Source organism: Phyllostomus discolor, chromosome X (genome assembly GCF_004126475.2).
Source record: "Phyllostomus discolor isolate MPI-MPIP mPhyDis1 chromosome X, mPhyDis1.pri.v3, whole genome shotgun sequence".
Classification (NCBI taxonomy): domain Eukaryota; kingdom Metazoa; phylum Chordata; class Mammalia; order Chiroptera; family Phyllostomidae; genus Phyllostomus; species Phyllostomus discolor.
Window position 1 is genome coordinate 70,324,371 of NC_050198.1, and position 15,392 is coordinate 70,339,762.

The 15,392-nt window shown below is 39.9% G+C and overlaps 1 protein-coding gene across 2 annotated transcripts in view; it reads left to right on the forward strand.

Moving 5' to 3' along the window:
• The window catches only part of LONRF3 (LON peptidase N-terminal domain and ring finger 3), a 37,318-nt gene extending 22,013 nt beyond the window's left edge, over window positions 1-15,305 (forward strand). For both annotated transcript variants that reach the window (XM_036016903.1, XM_028522899.2), the window contains 5 exons: window positions 2,469-2,590; window positions 4,450-4,608; window positions 5,515-5,677; window positions 6,684-6,833; window positions 10,141-15,305. In XM_036016903.1, the coding sequence (XP_035872796.1) occupies window positions 2,469-2,590; window positions 4,450-4,608; window positions 5,515-5,677; window positions 6,684-6,833; window positions 10,141-10,296 (750 nt within the window). In that variant the 3' untranslated portion in view covers window positions 10,297-15,305. The remainder of the gene's footprint in view (window positions 1-2,468; window positions 2,591-4,449; window positions 4,609-5,514; window positions 5,678-6,683; window positions 6,834-10,140) is intronic.
• The last annotated feature ends 87 nt before the right edge of the window (window positions 15,306-15,392 follow it).

Below are 15,392 nucleotides of genomic sequence, written 5' to 3' on the forward strand. Positions count from 1 at the left end.
GCTCTGGGACTTCCAGGTCCTCTAAAATGAATCACACAAATTACCACCTTGCTTTTTCAAGTGGACCTGATGGAATTTTCTTTAGCACAAGAAGACCAAGGAGTCCATTTTGTTTTCCCTCCCTCAAGAACTTGCATGCCACATTTTAAAATCAGTATTAATGTTCCTTGACCCCTGTCATCCTCGAGGAGAGGTTGGTGACACAAGACTATTTCTAAGTGAATGTAGGTCCAGAGAAGTCATATGTTGAGCTTTACCAACACTGCAACATTTAAATGAAGGCATTGGAGTGAAATAATCATCCAGGATAATCCTGAGAGTTTGTATTGGGTTGGGGGAGGGTCAGTGTTATACCTTGCCTAGGTAAAGGGGTAGGATTTGCTACTGATTGTATGTGAGAAGCACACAGTCCTTATACTTAAATAATACATTTGTATTATGGTAACACTGCAACATTCGGATAAGCAGAAAAAAGTTTACCATTATGTTTATCACCTGGAGAAAACTACCATTAATAGTTTAGTATGTGCCTTTGCTGAGTTTTTGTTTTAGCATTAGCAGAAGACTCACCTCCTTCTTGGGTTAGCTACCTCCTGAGTTATTGCTTTTCCCCAATACTAGGACTGGGCAAAGCAGTTGGTTTCCCTGCAGCCATGCAATGGCAGTGGCTGATAAAGTATCCAGGAGGCAGATGCTGCGGGGTCCCAGACTTAGGGGATAGAAGATACTTTCATCTATCTCTTTGTATTCACACAGGATCACACACCATTTGCCAGAGAAATAAATATCTTATGCTAATAATATTCCCTGCAGAATAGACAGACCTAGCCCATACCAGGAAAGGAAATACATTGTCTGAAGTCAGCAATTTTATACTCAGGAGCTCTCCCTGCTGGGCCTGTGTGGGTAGGTAGCTTCCATAGTGAGCAACTCCGCAGATGCTTTATTGCCTGGTCCACACAGTTAAATGCCCCTTATATACAGATGTCTGTATATGCTTGCGGTAGGGGATTTGGGTGGAGAGTAATAGTGACAATGAGACTGAGTTCAGCTCTGAAATAATGTTCATAATATAATTTCAGTGATACCTAGATGGTATATTAAAAAAAAGAAATAGACAAACAAAATCGCCAGTATTTAACTTTTTTAAGATAGAGAAGAAAAATATTTAGACTTGAAATATCCAGAAGACAAACAATGAGATGGTGTGGGGGTGGGGCAGGGCAGGAAAGAATCAATGATTGAGAATTGCTTTTTAGTTCCCTGAAGCTTTTGATCACGGACATTCAGCAAGTCCCAGGTGCAGACCATTTCTGTGAGCTTGAAAACACAATAATAGAAATGGGAAAGGGAGGGATTTCTCCCCCACCACCATCTTTTTAAACAAGAACATGATCTTAATTTCAGTGTTTAGGGAAAGCAATGAGATTTTTAAAACATAAGTGCAAGTCTTCCCCCTGTTAGAATACTTTTTCTTTTTATTTTTAGTTTTTACGCATTTTAAATTTTATTGACTTTCTGATTTTGTAAAAAAGTTAATCTTTTTTATTTTTTAAAAGATTTTATTTATTTATTTTAGAGAGGGGAAGGGAGGGAGAAAGAGAGGGAGAGAGACATCAGCGTGCAGTTGCCTCTCACATGCCCCGTATTGGTCACTTGGCCTGCAACCCGGACATGTGCCCTGACTGGAAATCAAACTGGCAACCCTTTGGTTCACATGCCAGTGCTCAATGCACTGAGCCACACCAGTAGAGGCTAAAAAAAGTTAATCTAAGGTCATACCTCTAAGTTTGATGTACTATATACAGATTGTGTAGAATAAGACTATGAAGAGATACAAATTAGTCCATGCCCAAAAAAAGATTTACTGAAGAATCATCTTCATAAATACCAATAAAATACTTGTGAAGATAGGACTGTCCAGGTTTTCTGAGATGCTTTCAAAGTAACGCAAGGCACAAAATGTACACCATTGTGAATATACATATATTCCAGGCTTTGTGCTTCTAATACAGTCCATCAAAGATTTGGCTTCATGAATACTTTTTCTAATTAGAATAATCAAATGCATGTGTTTTTTAATCTGTATTGAATTTATTGGGGTGATATTGGTTAATAAAATTATATAGGTTTCAATCACACAGTTCTATAGTAAATCATCTCTATATTGTATTGTGTGTTCATCATCCCAATTCAAGTCTCCTTCTGTCACCACTTATCCCCCCTTTACCCTCTTCTACCTCCACCCACCCCCCTTTCCTCTGGTAATCACCATACTGTTGTCTGTTTTTTTTTTTTAACTGTAACATCCAGAGAATACATACATTATGATACTATCAGCCGCTAATGTGTGGGTCCAAATTACTCCAATATGCGGGTCATTTGACTAGTCTACTGAATGCATCAGAAGTGGTTTGTGTTTTTCTAATGACTGCATAAAATGTCTAATTGCCTTGTTCCTCATATAGTGCTTGGCATCAAGAAAATATAGCAAAAATATTATAATGGAAGAGCTAATAGCTAAATTCCTTCCAGAAGAACTCAAGGAACGAAGGAGGCTTTATGAAGAGGAAATGGAAGAACTTTCTAAGTATGTATATGCAGATTTCTATTTTGAGTTTCACTCATACCAGCTCACAGAGCTGAATGTGCACATTTCTTCCTAACTCTTCATTAAGTGACGTCATGTTGGTAGCTTGAAATTGGCCATAGTGAAAGTATTTACACTATGGAAATTGGCAAATGGTATATAAACCAGGGATTTTTTTTCCCCTAGAAAGTCAGTTGTTCAACATTTGCCAGCACACCGTTGAGGAAGCATTAGCCAAACCACCAACTGGGTCATATCTTGGCACTAGTGACTGAGTGTCACTGGAAGGAGTAAGTTGGAACAGCTTAAGTGTCTAGAAGTGTCCAGGAGACCTTTTTCAAATACATAAGGAGGTGCTGTGAGGTTAAGAACTTTGGTGTCAGCCGGACATGGGATCATGACCCACTTTTGCCACAAAGTAAATGTATTTCATGACCCTAGGCCAGTCACTTCACCTCTCTGGACCTCCGTTTCCTCATCTGTACTTTGGGGATGATAATAGTTCTTACTTCATGGCTTGTTATGAAGATCAAATGAGCTAGTGACTCGTAAGCACTTAATAAATGGTGATAGTAAGAATGCTGCTTCTCTGCCATGCACAGGTCTTGTGAGAGGTGAAGGGGAGGGATGGTGTTGCAAATAGGGCTCCAAGCTCTCTGGCTGGAAGAAAAGCTCCTTTAGAAGAGAAAGCAATAGGCAATCACTAATTTCTTCCTCTCATGCTGCTGCCTTCTTGTCCCCACCCAGTGGAATCCTCACAGCATTCTGGGGGTGAGGTTCCTGATGGCAAAAGCTGTTCTGGTTTTATGCCCACCCTGTAGAGAACCATTTCTAAACTGCCACCAGTTTGTCTGAATGTCCCTCTCATTTATAACAACATGTTTTCCTGGGAAGCTAGAAATGAAATCCTCTCTTCTTCATTAACTTATATTATATCTACTTAGGGCATCTTTATTTTTATTTCTGATTCTTAAGTTTGCCTTGAATCTCTGAGCCCTCCTCTTGAATACTATTTAATGTTTTATTAACAAACACTGGAATATACTAGAGGGATTTATATTTAAAGGCATCATAAACTTAATCCTTTTGGGATTTGGGCAAATGGTCTTATATCTATTGATAGGTTCAGCTGTTCCTATATTGGACTTACTAGACAAATAAGAGAGCAGGGATCCAGGAGGAGCTGGCCCAGTTGGTGGTACCTCTCAGACTGTGTGTCTGAATCTTCATGGGCACTTGTTGAAGGGCAGACTCCTGAGTCCTGATTCCAGAGCTATTGCACTGGGGTCTCTGGGGTGCTGCAATCTGGTTGTTGGGATTCAATGACCCCCAGTGATTCTGGTAACAGGAGTATTTGACTATCACTAGGCTAAATTACTCTTGCCTTTCCACTGCTCCCTCCTTCTCCCAGATGGACCTGCCAGCAGATCTTCTAGGGACTTTGCAAATTTGAGGTGCTCATGGTGACTCTGCAATTTCCCACCATGCCTCTAGAGATCTAGCTCTACCTATACCATCAGTACCATTCTCCATACTGCCAGCAAGACACTTGGAGAGATTGTTTGAGTGGCATGAAAGAAAAAAAATGAAATACAACTGTCACCTACCATGTTAATGTACTAGAGAACTTTAGCCAAATTAGATTGTGTAGAATGTCAATTTTCCTCTCTGAGCCCTTAGACTAACCCCATCATGGGATTCAGTCCACAGCATTAGTTATATTTCAGTATTTTTTATCAGCCATCAAAACTTGATGTCTCCTTGCTTTCCTGTGGGGAAACCACATGGTGATGTTTGATCAACCTTTCTGTGTTGTACTCTATTTCATTAAGAACCATGTCATTTGCTCTTCCTGACAGCTTAAATAAGAATGTGCCTATTTTCGTGTGCACTATGGCCTATCCCACTGTTCCTTGTCCCCTGCACATCTTTGAACCTTGTTACCGTCTGATGATTCGTAGATGCATTGAGACAGGCACAAGACAGTTCGGCATGTGCCTTGGAGATCCCATCAAAGGGTAAGTGAGGAGCTATGTGAGTCAAGGGAGATGGGTGGAGAAGGTTTTTATTTTACCCTGGGGCTCTCCCAGGAGATTGGGAGGCACAGCTCATGAGACTTAGTCAGCTTATGACCATGAGTCTTTGTAAGGATCAGAGTCCCTCTAGCCCCTTGTTTATCATGGCTTCCTATTTAAAGGAACCTTAGGATTACTCTTTTGTTAAGTGGGTAGTATATACTATAAAACTTATTTTATAAGAGTGTGGGCTCTTGCCCTGGCTGGAGTGGCTCAGTGGATTGAGTGGCAGCCTGTGAATCAAAAAGTAGCCAGTTCAATTCTCATTTGGGGCACATGCCTGGGTTGTGGGCCAGGTTCCTGGTGGGAGGCATGCAAGAGACAACCAGACATTGATGTTTCTCTCCCTCTCTTTCTCTGTTCCTTCCCACCAGGGAAGAGTAAAAAAAAAAAAGAAGAAGAAAAATGCTTTCTTTAAAAAAGAATGTGAGCTCTAAGGTCACACTGCTTGAATTCATATTCTGGCTTTAGCCTTGGAACAAGTTTGACTTTGGGAAAGTTACTTACCCTTTCTGTGACTCAGTTTCCTTATCTGTAAAATGGGTACAATGAGAATGCCTATATCAATGAGTTTGTTGGGAGGACTGGTGAGTTCATAATTAATACAAAGCACCAAGCACAATACCTAGCACATGGTGTGTGCTCAATAAATGGCAGTTATACTAATACATTAAGATATTTTTTTTCTCACACAGGCACTGCTTGTTGTGTAGCTGTAGCTGTAGATCCTGGGACAGGTGAATAGGCATAAGTCCCTTGAGGTGAAGCATGGGGTTGTAGAAATGGCTTGGCGAAGTGAGAAATAACTCATGAAGATTTCCCTTTCTTGACTTTATTTCCAATAAACAGGTTTGCAGAATATGGCTGCATCCTAGAGATCAGAAATGTTCAATTCTTTGCTGATGGCCGTTCAGTGGTCGACAGCATAGGCAAGAGGCGCTTCAAGGTCCTCCATCAGGGTCAGAGGGATGGCTACAACACAGCTGACATTGAATACATTGAAGACCAAAAGGTAAGAGTGGCTAATGCCAAAAATTCCAAAGTCAGGCTATTCCTGTGGCTTCACAGATGGAGATGGTTGTAAAAAGATTTCTTAGCACCATTGGGGACCTTGGAATTTCTCATCAAATTGGTACAGCAACCTTGAATGCTGCCAGATTGCTACTGGGTTGTAAAATGGCAGTGAGAGCACCCCATGTTCTGGCTCTTCCTGCTTAGTTGCTGAGTTATATTCATGGATAAGAAATGCCAAGGCAGACCAACCTTGGTGCCCGTTCACTTAGGAGTTAGGTCTCTTTCAGGGGAAGCAGGAGATAAATCTCAAGAGGGGTCTACATATGTGTATTGTTTCTATCAACTTATTTACATTTTAAAACTTTTTCTTTTGAGATAATTGGAGATTCACATGTACATTTGTATTTTTAAATGTGCAACCTGGCTAAGAGCCCTTTCCAATAATGTGTCATGCCATAGGTAGAAAGATGGCATATCTGGTTAATCCTTTGTTTTCTGGACTAATGAGCAGAAGAGGAGGTAAACAATCCATGTTTACTTATATTTACATTTACTACATAAAACACTATTAATAAGCATTTGATCAATGAAAAAATGTATTCAACTTGGAAGACAGAGTTATACAGTGAGAAACAGACACTTTTGTGTCTCTCTTCCTAGTGAGCAATGAGAAAGCAGATGCAACAAATGAAAAGGAAAGAGACATAAGCCAGCATAACCTAGTTTAAGAGCACGCCTCCACTCAGGCCATTTTGCATGTCTGGTTTTCTATATGTGTTGCTGTTTCAGTCAAAATCTTTCTCCTTCCTCTACCCTCAGCTGTATTTACACATAGTCCATCATCTAGCTGAGGAGCCTTTCACATACCACACAAGAGAAAGCTGGGTGGGTGACCTTTCCCATAGTGGGATAGGATGGATGTTCAGGAGAGTCAGGTGTCAACAGTGGCTCTAGGGGTTATGGAGAAGGTACAGAATGTTTCACTTCCACTTTTATTCTTTCAGGTTCAAGGAGAGGATTGTGCTGAACTCATGGGATTACATAATTGTGTCTATGAGCAAGCATCATCTTGGTTTCATTCACTTAAATCATCTCTGAAGAATCGGATACTCAATCACTTTGGTCCAATGCCGGAGAAAGATGCAGATCCCCAGGTATATAAAGTGTCTCTTTGTAATCACTTGCCTCCAGAAGATGAAAAATCTTAGGGTTTATGATTAGATGGATGCATGATCATCTACCAAATCAAGCACAGAGAGCAAGGTAGATCTAATCTGCTATTGTGTGGCTGGGCAATGGGCATCAAGGGTAAGACCAAAAGGACCCCAGAATTGGAGGAACTGAAGTGTATTATAGTGACTTGGGTCCAAGACAGGTTTTGAGAGATAAGTCAGGTGAGAGGTGGGAACACAAACACCATCAACAGTGGGAGTCCAGATTTACACCATAGTAATGTGTTAGGGCAACAAGATTCACACAAACGCCGGCTTAAGAGAAGGGTATCCTGGGGCCAAAGGCTGCCACTTCCAGGCAGCTTAGTAACTCTCTCTTCCATTGCTGCAGGGGATAGGAAATAAAGCCAGCAACATTAAAGGACACCAACTGTAAGACCACAGCAACTTTTTATGCCCTGGTCCCTCAATGCTTCGTCCTACAGGCCTAGACCCTTGTCATTGTCTTCATCAGGAGTGGGAAGGACCTGAGAAAACTGACCCAATAGTTAAATTTACTGGCTCTGATTGGTGTGGTTCAGTGGGTTGAGCATCACCCTGCCAACTGAAAGGTCTCTGGTTTGATTTCCAGTCAGGGTACATGACTAGGTTGTGGGCTGGGTCCCCAGTTGGGGGCATGAGAGAGGCAACTGATCAGTCTTTCTCTGGCATATCAATGTTTCTCTCTCTCCCTCCCTTCCCACGTCTCTAAAAATAAATAAGTAAAATCTTTTAAAAATAGTTAAATTTACCATTGGCTGAATTATACTAGAAAACAATTCATTGGGTTCTACTGGGTCAGTCTATTTCCTACAGGGACAGGTCTCTTTGAGAGATCAAGCTGAATAGCAGAAGCTCTCCAGGCAAGTGGAGATAATTAAGTTCCATCAAGCTTTGGTTGCCTGGTATAAATCAGAGAACACTCTCTTTTTAGAACAAGGCTGGAGATATGCTAGCCAAATATTTTCCCACAGTCACCTTTCACACATTCTGAACTGACTCTCCTACATCATCACCTCCAGAACTTCATAAGTACTTTACTTACACTCATTCCTGACTCTGTCACAAAAGTAAAATAGAATATGTATATTCTGATTTCCCTGGCAAAAGATTGGTCCAGCTTACCTTTCTAGCTATATGACCTTGAGTAAGTCTCTCGCCCTTTCTCTACTTTTCTCCCATCTCTGAAATGATGAAGAGGTCTCTAAAGTCTCCTATTCCTTTTGCATTTTAAGGCTTTAAAACAGCCTACTGGGCTAAAATGTCTTGCTATCTCTAGACCACAAAGGTGGTTTCTTTACCCCATGCAAAAGCATCATGAATATTGAGGGGAGAAAGGCTAGTTAGTGCTTCTCAATAACCCAGCTCCTGGCTCTGGGCCACTATGACTCAGGACTACAGCAGAGCTCTGAGCAAGCTCATGATCAAGCTTAATGTTCCCCTTCACCTTCTGGAAAGCATTCTCCCCGAGTCAGGCAGAAGATAGCAATCAGCAATGATAACAGCATCTTCCACAAGAAAAAAAACACAGATGCCACAGAATGACTCATAAGGGCTCAGTGACAGAAATCTGAAAGTTGGGTTTTATATCTTTTTTTTAAAAAAAAGATTTTTATTTATTTTTAGAGAGAGGGGAAGGGAGGGAGAAAGAGGGGCAGAGAAACATCAATGTGTATGTTGCCTCTCACACGCCCCCTCCTGGGGCCCACAACCCAAGCATGTGCCCTGACTGGGAATCAAACCAGAAACCCTTTGGTTCATAGGCCTGTGCTCGATCCACTGAACTACACTAGCCAAGTCCATATCCTTTCTTATTAGGACTGTTACATGTTGCTTTGGCGGCGGCAGCATGAGCAAACAAACAAATAAAAAACTCAAATTCCATCCAGTTTGATCCAGACAATGCTGCAGACCCAGTGGTTCCATTAATAAGAATGTGCTAAATCTCAGGAGAAGGCTTCTTAGAAACAGCCATAGATATTAACATCAGCTTAAATATCTTCATTAATGTTCCTGGGAAACTTCAGAATATGTCTATTTAATATTCAAAACTGATAATATGAGGGAGAGCACATTACAGAATGCAACAAGGGACAAAAATGAACCCAAATAAAGCTGGAGGAACAGAAAGGACAAGAGAGCAGTGATGCTTGGGGCAAAATTAGGTGAACCAGTTTGGAGGTACATGATCCCATGTGCAGAATGTGGTTCTCTATAGTCCTATAATAAATGTTCAGGAAATTGGGGGCAGAAAGGTCATTTTGGACTTAGCAGAAAATAAGTCACCAATGTCTAAAATGTGTGTCTGGGCAACTTCTGACAAGCAGATTTCTAGTGAAGGGTTTTTGTGGGATGGAAAAGCTCCTTAGTAAAAAGAAGCCTGAGAACAGAATGCATTTCTCATATGAATGTGTTCTCTACTTGGAATGTTTGCAAAGTATGATTGCTGGGCTTGGGAATGTGAATCATAGGTTTGGTTTCAGGGGAGAAGTTATGGCCCTATATAATGACATAGCATACACAAACTATAGTGCCTTCAGCCAGAAGCAGGGAAATGAAGGGAATTAAGAGACATGCAAAGTCTAAGGAAGGGGTCATGGGAATGGAAAGACCACAAGTTGTATGCATCAGTCCAGAGCACCATAAATAGAGCCTTAGAAGTGGAAGAGACTGAGTAGTGGATATTCCAGCTCATAAAATCACACTGGTTTGCTTCCTTTACCAACTACCAAAAATAAATATCTTAAACAAGATAGCAGGCATATGTCTTGGAGGTGTAAGGCAGCTCTGTTCCATGAGGTTGTTGAGAGACCCAGGTTCCTTCCTCACAAAGCTCTACCATCCTTTGAATGTTGCCCTCGTCCTTCTGATTGAAGTAGGCCAATCATCACCATGTCCATGTTATAGCTAGAGGAAAGGGAGAAAGAAGAAGGAAGGTGGAGGGTATGTGCCTCTCTCCCAGGATGTGACCTAGAAATTACACATATCACTTCCCTTTGCATCTTAGTAGCCAGAACTTTGTCTCACAGCCTCACCTAGCTGCAAGGGAGGCTAAGAAATGTGGTCTTCTTTTTCTGGGTGGCTATACACCCAGCTAAGATAAGAGGAAGTAGATAAAGGGTCAATTATTAGTCTCTGCCACACACAGAAGCAGTTTTACCTAGGATATTTACCTTGCTACTTTCAAAACCTGCCCATTGATATCACTTCCATGGGGATAGGATGAACCCATTTTGTTTCTCTGTTGCAGATTAATCCAAATGGTCCAGCCTGGTGCTGGTGGACATTAGCAGTTCTTCCATTGGAAAGCCGAGCTCAGCTCCCATTCCTAGCAATGAGGTCCTTAAAGGATAGATTGAATGGTATTCGGCGTATCCTGGCCTTTATATCTCGAAACCAAAACTAGTCAGAGTGGATTGCAGAAGAGAAACTTCCACGCTCCCCACTGCCTCGGGGAGTTGTCTTGTAAATACATCTAATTGCAATAACATCCTAACAGAAGGAAGTATCAAACAAAGGCATTACCCTGCTGCTGATTACAGAGAGAAATTGAGAGAAAGACCAAAGAATGTGACCTGTTAGAAACTTTTTGTCTTAAGATACTTCTTGACATGCTGCACAACTACACACACAGCAGGGGTGTTCAAGAGCCCAGAAAAAATACTGCTTTTAACATAGAATTTTCTAAAAGTTTAAAGTGGTTTTGCTTTAATTTTCTTTCCTTCATTGGTGAATGACTGTGTGATTGAAATGTGAAGCAGAGATACTAATAATGTTGCTACATTATTTCATTGGCTTGTGGTCCTATTCTAAATGGTTTAATTTGATAAAGCATTGTGTAAAATAATATTTATACTTCTTTCTGTTTTATTAATTTATTTTTTGCACTACTGTATCCTTTTTTCTACATGTATGTTTGTAACTATTTAAGTGTACATTACTGAAGTCAGTTGCTTTATTTATTGATATAGTTTGCCATGTAACTAGGGGGAAGTAACAAAACTACAAATGTGCCATTTTTATTTTAATCATTTCTTACTCTGTTTGATCCCAGTTCTTGAACCATTTTTGTATCTCTCTGATTGGATGCTTAAAGGAAGTTCAAAATTATGCTAAATCATCTTTCTTCACAGACTCCATTTATTCACTTTGAATTCAACAACATAAAATACTTAAGGGATTTGGAATAGACTGTAAAGTAAACTAGGATAAAGTAAAATAATCCATTTTCCATGTGTTATACAGAGCAGGGCTGAAGGAGTTATTTTTCTGGAACAAAGCAATGAATCAGAGGAGTGTCCTTTATTACAGTCTATTATAGACATTTATCTCAGCAATCTAATTCTAAGTGTTTCTAATTTCTCCCCAGTTCAGTTAGGAATGGGATTTTTAAGCAAGATAATATTTAACCCTTCTGAGGGAATGGTTTTCAGACTGGCACATCACAGTTATGTCCGAATGGCTTCCATACCCCACCTCTTCTCAGGGCTCTGAGGATCACAGCATGGCCAGCATGTATAGAAACACTTGATGAAGAACTATTCATTATGAAAAGTGTAAAATAAGTTGTAGAAAAGGTAGAATGCTTTAAAGAAAACAAACTATCACTTTGGTTTTTATAATCTTTTTAAAAGAACCAGAAAGCTAATCCATTATTTTATCTAACCACTGCCTTTCCTCCTAGGTGCAGTGGGTCAAAAATTTCAATATAGAGGAGGAATGGTAGATAAGGAGTGAACTGTGTTTTATCTTGCTTAAAATTAGTGTGATTCCTTTAGTTCCAGGCAAACCTGAAAAATAGCATGAGTATGGGAGTGTTATAATGACAGAGTGAAAAAGTTAGGACAGGGAAGAAGTGAATTCTGTGTGCCATTAATACCTTTGCACAAAAGACCCCCCCCACACTGCTCCATGATTATGGATAGCTGCAGTGTGCTATTTACTTGAGGCCTGTACACTCTGTTAAGGTAAGAGGTTAATGCCTCAAATAATGACTCTGACTTCTTCCATCACCGCCTGTGGCCAGAAGCAGAAAGGCAGAATGAGATGATCTGCATTTTAATGGACGTTATGCTGTCAGAGAATCACATTACCAGGTTTGCTGTTTGGAACCAGACTGGGCTGGTAAGGAATGGCAGGATAGACATGGTTACTGTCCAAGCAAACTCTACAAGACTCTGGGAGCATGAAATTACAGGCTCCCACTCTGACTTGGTGTACAACCTTGTGGTCATAACACAGTCTTACTTTAATAGTTTCCTGTTATCTAGTATAAATGCACCCCCCCCAAAGGGTCGTAAGCGTTTCTGCTTACTAGATGTGTTACTTTTGTGATTTAACTTTTTTCTGAGCCCCAGTTTCCTCATTTGGCAAATAGTAATGATAAATACCACATACAGGGTTGTTATGAACATTAAATGAGATAAGATATGCAAATCACTTAGTGTAGTATCTTAGTTAGAGAAAACATTCAAAATAATACCTGTGATTAGATTATTCATTGTTATAGAATATCACCAGGGGCCTACATTTGCATAAAATGCTGCCTTTATACACAATACCTATTCTAACTCCTTTAAACTCAGTTGGGAGAATCCACACCACTGAGTTTTAGACCATAACTTCATGCCTTACAGATAATTCCTTTTGGAGTCAAGTCTCTTAGGGCAAGTGAAAAGACTGGAAAACAAATAATGGTGAGAGAGCAGGGAGAATTCTTTGTTAGCAATTTTTTCTTATTTCTATAGGGCTGAAAAGTAGTATTGTTTGGAAGTTTAAAGTTTCTGATAAAATGGAAGCTTTAAGTTCTAGCTTTGTTAGAATAACCAACTCCTCACTCCCTGTTCTCCAAAATGTATTGAAAATCTTGGCCATGCTATGGTGAGCAAATTTTACAATCTATGGCTTTTGTGCTTAGTTCATGGTATTTCCTCATGCTCCTCGAACAAAAATGTATTGTGAACTTACTACATACCAGGTACTGAGCCAGATGACTTCACATATGTGAGTCTGTTAAATAATTTTATTTCTCACATCCACCCTGTGAGATCGCTTATCATCCCCCTATTATTGGATGAGAAAGCTGAGGCTCTGCAATGTTAAATTCTTTACCTAAGTAACACAGTCAGCCAGTAAGTAGGCAGGCTTGTTTTTTAACCCATTATTTTGCAAATTTTTAACATTTTAAATATATTGTATTGTACATAATTTTATTAAATAGGCATGACAAATCACAAAAGCACCCCAGAAACTCACAATGGGAAGTTGCAGGTTAAGTAAAATTAAATTACCTATCACATCTCTACTCAATCTATGTAGAAAGGGAAGCTTGATTTTTTAAAGTGAAATTCCATATCATAGAATGCTTCCTGTTAACTGAGTACTTAACTCCAGCAAATTGAGATCTTGGCAAGGCAGAGTTGCACTTGGCTCTCAGTAGCCTAGATACACATTTGGGTGGGTTTGCAGCGAGATTTTGTTTTAGTAGTAGTGGGAGGCAGGGTGCAAGACTAAGCCTTGGTTTTCTTTGGGATGTCCTTGAATGGGGTAATTAGTTAGACATGACCATTTTCACCTCTCTTGATTCTGCAGCAAAGCTTAGAAATGAAGAGTATACAGAGAAAAGACATAAAGCTGAATCTAAGCCTGAAGGACAAGACTTCTCCTTGGTAGACAGTACCATAATAAATGGCTAGTTTTACTGTCTATCAGAACTCAATCTTTTCCTAGTAGATTATTTTTTGTGAGTATGTGTTTGTGTGCACCTGTGTGTCTGTGAGTGTATATGGTAACAAGGAGACATTATGCCTTTCTGCCTTGTACTGTACTACTGCTGCTAGCTAACCAGCAAAATGAAAAATGATAAAATGAATTTTCTGTAGACAACTTAGAGAAAAAGATCTTGCCCCTGACTTGGCGAAGGAGCAGGGAACTGATTATTTAAATAATTTGCCTTTTCTGAAGACTGACTGCTAATCAAGTCACTGCCCATGGGGCACTTCCAGCTCTGCCTGTGGAGCTTGCCTCAGCTCAGATAATCCCCTGTGATCAGGCATGGGGGCAGTGGAGCTCCTGAGTTCACAGACCCCAGAGGTCTGTTACTATCAACACATTGCATACTGTTGATGGATTGCAACCTTATTGGGCACTGTTTCCCTCATGCCAACTCCATTTCCAAGATGGAATTTTATTCAGGAACATATTCCTTGAGTTCCTTACATGTAGACTTTGTATCCATTTACATTTACCAAGGCAGAATCATAGCAGAGGTGTGTAATAAAGATGCAAATGAAAGCAGGTAAAATAGTGGAAAAATGACAGATTTTTGAGCCCATTCTTGAACTTGTGGATTGAGGTTTTGATTTATGACCAAAGACAGTTCTGAAAAGCAGTCAGTTGAATGGGCTGCAATTTGTGGTCCTTCGTGACTGGAGAGAGGAAGAAGGAAAAGGAGCCATGTAAAATGTATGTGTTCACCATGGCCAGTGTAGCTCAGCTGGTTGGAGCATTGTTCCATAGCCCAAAGGTTTCCAGCTTGATTCATGGTTAGGGCACATACCTAGGCTGTGGGTTCATTCCCCGGTCCAAGCACATACCAACTCTGGTCTGGGTGTGTGCGGGAGGTAATCAATCAATGTTTCTCTCTCTCCCTCTCTCTCTAAAGAAGCAATGAAAAAATGTCCTCAGGTCAGGATTAAAAAAAAAAACAGTTAAAATGTATGCATTCAGTTCTTCATAGAATGATAGCTCCTGTTGTTCAACTATTTAATAATCTGGGTTATGCATATCCAGAGGTGAAATGAAGACATTTTTACTTACAAATGGGTATTTGCAAATGTGCTAAGTTAACCTTGAGAGAGAAGTGCCTGTAATCTCTTCCTGGTCATTTTAAAGCTTTGCTTCATGACTTCGTAGCCTTTTAAAAATTTGCCACAGCAAATGTGATTAACAAAAGTTTACAAAACAACAGTGTAGTTTATACATCATTTAAAAAGTTGCTTAACATGAATCTATTGTAAAAGCAACAAAATAAAAGAGCAAATCAATGCGGCTTCATAGGCTTATCTTAGATAAACTAGTTCCATCATTTCATGCAGTTCTCAGTAATGCCAAGAGTAAAATATTAAGCAACCCATTTAAACAGCAGCAAATGTGTCTGTGTTTGTTACTCTAGTTGTTTATTGAGTAGCCATTTCCCTCTCATACGGTAATAAACTGAAAGGGGGATTAAGGCAATGCTTTTCCCTCCCATATGGCTATTCAACTACCTCTATATGCTTGATTTCTCTTTAATATTTTCTTTCCTCCAAATCTGTACAAAGAATAGTTTCAGCTCATGTATGTTGTAATGACAACATGACATAGACAGTCTCTGTGAAAGCTGTTTGTTCATTAAAAATGTTTTCTATTGTCTCATTTTGTGTCTAAACCAGCTTTACCTATATTTTACAATTACCCAAATACTTTCATTTTGTTGTAAGTATTTTGTTGGAAGCCAAATAG